General features: G+C 53.3%; 5 protein-coding genes across 5 annotated transcripts, besides 4 other annotated features; 1 reads left to right on the forward strand and 4 right to left on the reverse strand.

Annotated features, from left to right (window-relative positions):
- On the forward strand, positions 1-801 carry Tco025E_08274 (uncharacterized protein; the record flags this gene model as incomplete). Its single annotated transcript, XM_029375128.1, has 1 exon — positions 1-801. A coding segment is annotated over one exon (801 nt), but the record flags the coding sequence as incomplete, so codon positions are not given.
- A 294-nt stretch (positions 802-1,095) lies between these two features.
- Tco025E_08275 (small GTP-binding protein Rab28) lies at positions 1,096-1,785 on the reverse strand (the record flags this gene model as incomplete). Its single annotated transcript, XM_029375129.1, has 1 exon — positions 1,096-1,785. The coding sequence occupies one exon, from the start codon at positions 1,783-1,785 to the stop codon at positions 1,096-1,098; it is 690 nt and encodes a 229-aa protein (XP_029224757.1).
- A 144-nt stretch (positions 1,786-1,929) lies between these two features.
- Positions 1,930-1,948: a microsatellite.
- Positions 1,949-1,966: a microsatellite.
- A 264-nt stretch (positions 1,967-2,230) lies between these two features.
- On the reverse strand, positions 2,231-3,727 carry Tco025E_08276 (uncharacterized protein; the record flags this gene model as incomplete). Its single annotated transcript, XM_029375130.1, has 1 exon — positions 2,231-3,727. One exon carries the CDS (start codon positions 3,725-3,727, stop codon positions 2,231-2,233), a length of 1,497 nt encoding a protein of 498 aa, XP_029224758.1.
- Positions 3,728-3,980: 253 nt separating this feature from the next.
- Positions 3,981-6,422, reverse strand: Tco025E_08277 (adenosinetriphosphatase; the record flags this gene model as incomplete). Its single annotated transcript, XM_029375131.1, has 1 exon — positions 3,981-6,422. The coding sequence occupies one exon, from the start codon at positions 6,420-6,422 to the stop codon at positions 3,981-3,983; it is 2,442 nt and encodes an 813-aa protein (XP_029224759.1).
- A 281-nt stretch (positions 6,423-6,703) lies between these two features.
- On the reverse strand, positions 6,704-7,537 carry Tco025E_08278 (uncharacterized protein; the record flags this gene model as incomplete). The annotated part of the gene is made up of 1 exon (XM_029375132.1): positions 6,704-7,537. One exon carries the CDS (start codon positions 7,535-7,537, stop codon positions 6,704-6,706), a length of 834 nt encoding a protein of 277 aa, XP_029224760.1.
- Positions 7,538-7,945: 408 nt separating this feature from the next.
- Positions 7,946-7,969: a microsatellite.
- Positions 7,970-7,992: 23 nt separating this feature from the next.
- Positions 7,993-8,012: part of a sequence feature (A-rich) that runs on past the window's edge.

Below are 8,012 nucleotides of genomic sequence, written 5' to 3' on the forward strand. Positions count from 1 at the left end.
GCCAGACAGGGTGGGTGTTGCGGGGTGTTGAGGTACTTCCTCCCGATGCCCCGCCGCACCACACACCTTTTGCACAAGAAGGTCTCGAATGGGAGGCTCCCGTGGAAGGCCCCTAAAGAGCTGCGTCGGTTCCGACACCCCACCGCCAACAACACCCCAATGTCCCCAATAAAATATATGTGTGGGAGGGAGTTCACGTATAACGACCGCCGTGGCAGTTGTCAACATGCACTTGGTTTGGTCACCGTCGCGTTGCCAGCAACAAGGGCCTCAATAAGCGACAATAATAGGAGCCGAAGCGAACAGTTGCAGGTGCCAATGGGAAGCCCAACGCCCATACGACCACGTCGAATTTCGCATGCTTCGAAGCAGAAGCTTCCCTTCAAGTCGGTTTTATCCGGTGCGGCAAATTTGTCCAGTTGCCGCACAAAAAAAGAAAAACAATTTGATGCGTCTCCACGCGGAGTACCCATAACCCCATCATATTTGCTCCTTCTGAGGGGTTTCCGTCAGTCCGCATGCACAGCGCGACAGAAGGCCTCTTCATTCGTCCAAAAATGCGAAAAACCAATAATAATAGTAACGAAATCCAATACGTTTTTGCGCCTGTCCAGGGAGCGTGTGACACCAGTGCGGAACCCGTTCCTGCACCGAGACACCAGCAAAGGAATCTTCTTCCTTGGCATACTCAGGACTAGGAATGCCATACAGCGAAACGGCCCACGTTGCCCTCACTTTCGCTTCGCCTTCGGAGATGCCCATAGCCCAGAAACGCTTAATGGTATGTCGTACGCGCTTTAGTTATGCTGCCGCACCCGAATGGCAGCCCAAAACAGCGGCAACAGCAGCAGCAGTAAGAGAGGAAAGGAGGCACATATAAAGCAGCGGGGTAAATCATTTGTAATTTTCACAGAGAACTGAAATAGTTCAAAGATAAAAAGAAAGAAATTGTCAGGAGGGACATCCCAATCAAGGTGAAAAAGACGCCAGCGATAGAATAAGAGAAATACAAAGCACATACCAAGAGGCACTATAGGTGCAACTTTTTCTTATCGGCGTCGTTTTGTTTTTTCCCCCACATTCTTTTAAATACCTCTACATTAATTCGCACTTATCATCAACTTTCTTCCTCTTTCCACCCGTTTCAGAGGCTCGAAAGGCCGGTGTCCGCTCGTCCGGCACCGAGTCGATGCTCACAACTACCCTATTCGTCAAATCAAGTTCCTGTTGCGATATGCCAACGCCCGCTAGCTTGGCAGCAAGCATCATGAAGAGGGAGTTGATCCTGTCCCCCGAGCATGCAGAGATGAGAAGGGGTCGCATATTGTACGCGTCTGCCGCCTGTGCATGCATCTCCGCCGAAACTTGTCGGTTTGGCAAATCCGTCTTGTTGCCTACAAGCACCATCAGCGGTTTTCGCCCCTTTTCTTTTGCCAGTAGTGCGAGGACGCACTCGTGCCACTCCTCAATATCCTTGAAGGAGGCGGGGTTCGTCACGTCGTAGACGAAACATATGGCATCAGCGCCATGCACGTAGTTTGCAAGCATACTTCCTCCAATTTGCTGCCCGCCAATGTCCCAAATCTGCAGTCTAACGGACCGAAATCCTGGAACGTCCACCTTCTTCGAGTAAAAGTCAAGGCCTATGGTTTGCTTGTAGCTTTGGCCAAAGCCGTCCTCGCAGTATCGCTTGATGAGTGACGTCTTACCAACCGCGCCGTTGCCTAGAACGACGATTTTAAACTCGGGTTCCGCATCCTCTGAGGCAGAGCTCCCACTATCCATCTTACGTTCTCAGCCTCGCGCCGGACCTCTTTTACTCGACTGCTTCCGCCCTTTTTCCTTTTCTCTTGACGCTAATGCCGTATTAGTTCTATTTCTCTCTGCTGTTAGTGAGCCCACACAACCCTTTGCCTGCCACAGAGAGAGATATATATATATATATATAAACAGACAAATAAAGAAACCACTCCCGCTCGCTTTTTCCAGTCGCAGACACCAACACCATCACCGGCACAGGCGACATGCAGTTGCCCCACCTATGGCACACACGCACACAAGTACGTCCATAGCGCAGGAGACGTCCAATGACACATTCAAGCGCCTTCGCCGCACACACCTACCCACATATGTGAGTCCATTGGCAAAGGACGGCGCAGGTGAGACCAAAGTAAGAAGGGGGAAAAAAGAAACGAAACAAAAAAAAGAAGACTTGAATGACATTCTCCTATTAATGCCTCTTGCGCAGGAGGGTCAAGGCCAGCTGCGCGGCGGGCAGCATATGGTGCACCTCGCGCCATGATGTAGTGGAACCCATAACAGCTCCCACAAGTGCCTCAGGATGATGAGAGAATATGTTGTTTACAATACAGAGGCGTCTCAGCTTTTTTAGCAATTTGGCCGCTGCAGTGACATTCAATTCTTCACGCGCCTGCCAAGGGTAAAGTTCACGTGCTGCGTCCGTGAAAGCCTCCTGAAGGAGGCAGCTGCGCCAGTTGTAAGCCTCCAAATGAGTGCCAGTAGACCTCGATGATGACTGCGACTGACTCTTTATTCCTTTCACAACGTTTTCAATCTCCTCCACGTCGTCAAAGGGGCTAACCACACAAGTATTTAACCTTGCCAATAACTCTTGAACAGTTCGCAGTTGCTGAACAGAGAATTCCAAGGTTTCCAAATTGCTTCCTTCCTCCTCTTCATTCGCAGCACCCTTGTCCACATTGGTCCCATGGTCCGTCAACTCCGTGCCTGGGGCCTTCTCGGCAAGTACGCGCTGCAGGGCCTGGTGCATCCGTCGCGCCTTTGCCGCGCGCTGGGTGAGCACAGCACTTTGCTTAGCGATGTCCCCAAGCAGAGCATCTTCAAACTTCTTCACCCACGTCATCGTCTCAGACTCAAGAAGGAGACGCGACTTTTCTTCCTCTGCCTCCAAAGCATCCGCTTGTGCAGCGTTAAGGGATTCCACCTCTTGCCAGAGCAGTTGCCGGGCGTCTTGCAAATCCTCTCTCAGCGTCTGCAGAACAAAGTGCCGCTTCTCCTGGGAAGAAATGCTCTTGTCATTCCGCAATATATCCTGCTCCTGTAGACGTATGAGATCCTCCAGCGCCGCTATCGCTTCAGCCATCGTCAAAAGTGACGACGTCTTTGACGCCGCGGCTGCCGGGATCCCTGGGGCCGGCGCCGTTGGGGCAGCAGCTGAGCGCATGGAGAAAAACAATGCCTCGCCGTCAGAAGGGGTGGAGAGCCGCAGCTTTCGATTGATGGCCAGCGTCAATGGCAGCACATTTTCCACCTCCAGGCGGGAGGCGCGCCCCTGTGCGCGCAGCTTCTCGCACTCCAGCTGCTTCTCGGCCAGGGCGGCGCGAAGGAATGACAACTGGGCCTCAAGTTGGCGACACTCCTCCTCGCAACGGACACGAAAGAGAGTGCCGCAGTCGTGGGAACAAATGGTGCCGATTCCCCAGCCGTGCAGTGACGGCCCCGCGCCGTTCCCCGCCGCTTCGCCGTCCAAAAGCGGATCAAGGCCGGCCCCCAGTCTACGGGAGAGCGTGAGGAGGCTATTGTACAGCGTGGTGTAGTGTTGATTCATGGCCGCCGTGGCCGCCGCGTGCTGACCGCGCAGTCTGCTCTCCTCGAAAAGCGCCGAGACGGCCGCCACGGGGGCCGTCGGAGCGGGGGCAGGCTCGTGCGTCATTGGGAGTGTCGTGTCCCACCGTGTTACCTCCATTTTTTCGGAGAAGTAGAAAAAAAAAAGACCCAAGCAAAGCAGCAACACACAATCGCAATATGAAAGAAACACAAGAGGCAACCAATCACTTCCGCCACTTTCTCTTCACCACCCACCAACTCAAATACAACAAGAGAAACAGCTAAAACGACAAAAATAAAGTTCACTTCCACACCCCCTATAAACCCCCTCAACTGTTTTTTTTTTTTTCTTCTATCCCTGTTGCTCTCTCTACAGTTTGAAGAGAATTTTATCAGCAGACCGCAGCGTTTCGCAGTGCCTGTGATGCCCAGAACGATGCAAGCAACACCGCAAGGGTAGAGCCGAAGGGCCCAAGAACGCCATACAAAACACGAACGGCTCCCATCAATAGCTGCAGTGGCATTTCCACAAGCAACCAAAGGGCCACGACAAGCAAAAACCCCATCACAAGGACAGTTTTCATACCAACAAGAAAGGAGAGCAGCAGTAGGCAGGTAATTGTGGTGGCCAGAAAAAAGGCCAGAATCTTCTCAAGCTGGAAGACCTTTTCCTTTAAGTATGCGATTTCTTTTTCCTTCACAAGCAGTAGCTCCTTCGTGCGTTTCAATTCCACTTGCAGCTCCTTCTCTAGAGTGGTCTGAAGCTGCAGAGTACATTTCTTCTCTGCCCCCGCGCTTGTATCTAGATCTAAAAAGCTTGTCTTAAAGGTGGGTTGATGAGGCGCAGCCACACTTTTCCGACTGGGCGCAATACTACTACGACTAATGGCATCACCACTCTTGGTGCCAGACCCCACGTCGGTCGGAGTTTTCTCTACTGGAGTTTCATCTCTTGCCACGCCGGCGGGCTCCTCACACAGCTCCAGCGCACGCTTGGCTCCAGGAAGGGAGTTCCACGTTGCAGCGCCATTGGAGTTGCCCGTTGCGGGAAGTGCCACAAACGCTGTGCCACTGGTATACTCCACCACGGTAAAAACGGCGGTATCCCACTTCTTCCGCATCGCCTCCAGAAGCAACGGACGCACCACACCCTCTATGGTTGAAGCATGAAACGTTTGCAGTTTCCTTGCGAGGGCTTTTACCATGCGAGGTGTAACATAAAAACAACGGTGTTTCGCACGTTGATCAAGCAAAATTCGACGAAGCTGCAGGTGAATAAACTGCCGCTTCTCCTCCTCCGTGTATGGGACAAAAGGAAAAAAGTAATCAACACGATTGACAAAAGGATCATGCATGGTCCTTCGACACGCCTCTCTACACACATTGATCCACTCTTCGCGCATGTTCGCCTGCTCCTCTGCAGTGGCCCGCAAGTATTCTTCCTCGCGACGCAGGATGTTATCAGCGGCAATGTTACACGTGAGAACAAAGGTCACTTTTTCTGTTGATATTGACCGTGACGCTTCCTTTAACGAGCGGAGCGTACCCTTCTTCTGGAAGGCGGAAAGCCAGAGGTTTTGAATGGCGTCTGCGGTGCCCTTTTCAAACTCATCAAGGACAACAACGGCGTCATCATTCCTGCGGAGCGCAGAGAGTAAAACGCCTTCCCCAACGTGCGCGGCCGGTGGGTCGACGAGCGAGTATATGGAATCACGTGTGCAGAAGGATGGGAGGTGTATATAAACCAACTTGCCACTGCTCTCCACCTCGTCGGGTTCAACACCGTGAATCACGCACGCGAGGCGACGCGCCAACTCTGATTTACCAAACCCTGACGGACCAAAGAGGAGAATCACCGTCGGTTTTTCGGCGTTGAAAACGCTCGAGGTCAAGAAGTGCGTCTTCAAAGTTGCCCATACGTGCTGCTGGCCAATGTAGTGCGAAGACACCGCATGCCAACGCTCCTCTTGGCTTTGCGTGGACGACGCTTGCGCCTCCGTCGCCTTCGAAGGAAGCCACCATCGATCTTTTGTCGAGAGAAGGTCGGCAACATCGTTCTCTTGTTGGCGACGCACAAGGACGGTTTCCAGCCGTCGCACAGCTTGCCACTCAGCGACGCTGCATGCGGCAGTCCTTCCACCTCGTCTCTCACGCGAAGCGGAGGCCACTGCCTCATTCATCGTATCTTGCAGCTTGCGAAAGGCGTGGATGGCGGCCTCGGCGTAGCACGGCTCCGGGTGGACGCAGGCAAGGGCTCCGATGATGAAGGCGTGCGCAAGCACAACAACGGGTCTCTTGGAGCCACCCCACGCGATGAGGCTGTTAACCTCCCCATTTCCCACTTTAGCTACGCAACTCTGAGCCGATGTTTTTTTTCGCCGTGCCGCAAGGCCGGTGAGGACGCGGAGAGCGGCGTACACAAACTCCCGCTCGGCCTTTTCCTCCTTGGAGCGCTTCCCTTGCCTCGGAGCGCCATCCTGTGACTGCAGGTCATCTTGAAGGAGTGTAAGGCACTCGACGAACTTCGCGCCACTGACGCTTCCATCCGCCCAGCAACAGGCGTGTACCATGACGGCAACAATTGGGCTCATGAGCTGCGGGCCCCGGATGCCCGCGCAGATGCGTGACGGCACCTCAGAGGGCAGCGCGCCTTCGAGCAGGGAGATGAGGGCCTGCCATTCATGAAAAGACATGCGGAACTTTGACGAGGAATGCCTATCACTGTCAGCGCCTTCATCGGACCTTTCAGCATCGGTGCTCATGGCGCTTTCTAGGAGCTCAGGCCATTGGCCGAGCAGAAACAACTCTTCCTGCTTTGATAAACCTCCACCCATTCACTGCAGGCCTGCGGCGATGCATAAAACAAAAACCGAACACTATCCAACACCAAAAGAGGGGGGCGGGGGGGGGGAAAGAAAATAAAATGCGAACACAAAAATACAAAAAAAAACGCAGAATACCCATATTAATATGTACAGCTCTCTATGTGGACAGATGAACTACGCATAAGCAACGTACTAACGGTTGAATGTGTGTGCATTTCCAGTATTTATGTACATTTCAGAAAAATTGCTTGAGACGCCACACTTTCACGGTGGTGAAGATCACATTGTGTTTACTTTGCATCACGGTGCTCAGGAGTACTTTTTCCCAGCCGTAATTTCTGAAGCGTCTGCTCCAATTCATCCGTTGCATACGTGGCAATGCCGTGGTTCTGCATGAGTAAGTCAAATCTCGCAAGTTGTGCGTCTATGTTGCTCATTAACGTTTTCCCCCGCCCTTCCAAGGTCAGCCGTTTAAGCCGGAGCTTAGAGACCTCCTCCCAGAGCTCAGGCGGCACGTCTTTCGGCCGTCGCTGATCTACGTTCGTTGAAGCACTACCTATGTCGGTTGGAAGAGAACTTGGCGCGGTTACCTGTTGGCGCCCAACTGCCTCCGCAAAGTTCGCGGTGCCACCGCCTCCCGGTACCGCCGCGGCGTATGTTGGAGAACTCAGCACAGGGCTCTCCGTGTTGTTGCGTTTGAAGAGGCTCACAAGAGCGCCGCTGACCCGGAGGCGCCTCCTCTCGTCCATGGCTGCCAGCAGAGCCTCGGTGCTGTTCTCGGCCAGCAACGGCTGCGAGAGCGACTTCACCGAGCTCTCGCGCTTCAGGCGCTGCTTCTTCGCTGGCGAGCCCGGCGGGTGGGGGTTCAACTTCTGTCGATACTCCACAATGCGAAGTGCTGTGAGGAGACTCGCACTCTCGTAGACGTCCGCGAGCTCCTTGTTGCACCCCTCCATCTGCGACGAGAGCAGCGAGAGGACGTGCTGCACCTGCTGGATCTTCCTGCTGACCACAGACACCCGTTCCGTCCACTTCGCCAAGGCCTTGGCGCTCTCAAGGGCGAAAGGGCCCTCCGCGGCGAGGTTCGTCTCCTCCGTCCTCTTCTGTCCTTTTTTCGGCCCCATCCCGCTCGTCCTGCAGCGCAACTAAAGACAACGCCAACGAGGGAGGTCGCGGCGGGGCACGGGCGCGCACGCGTGCGTGTGTCTGCGCCCGGAGAAGCCAATGGGTGGCTAGTGTCGGGAGTAAAACGAAAAAGAATTTAAAAGCGGCAGAAGAGGCAGTGGCGTACGCGGCCTTCTAAACCCACGCTCTATTCACCAAAAGGAAACAAACAAAATAAAAAACAATCACCACCACAAAGAAAATTATATGTATATATTACAGGCGAAGAAGAAGAAAAGAATAAATGACAAAGAGGCTGCCACGGGAATATTACCGCAACAAACGGAATTTTTGATACCCTCTACACTTTGCGCATTCTTCTGTTTACCGCCGCCTGCCTTGACGCGCTTTTCCTTATGCACAGACGCATATATACATAAATATGTATATATGTCCAGAGACGGCATCCTTTTAAAAACATGGAACAAATTAAAA

This window comes from Trypanosoma conorhini, assembly GCF_003719485.1.
Source record: "Trypanosoma conorhini strain 025E chromosome Unknown Tco_14.4_contig_00741, whole genome shotgun sequence".
In the NCBI taxonomy this organism is placed as follows: Eukaryota; Euglenozoa; class Kinetoplastea; order Trypanosomatida; family Trypanosomatidae; genus Trypanosoma; species Trypanosoma conorhini.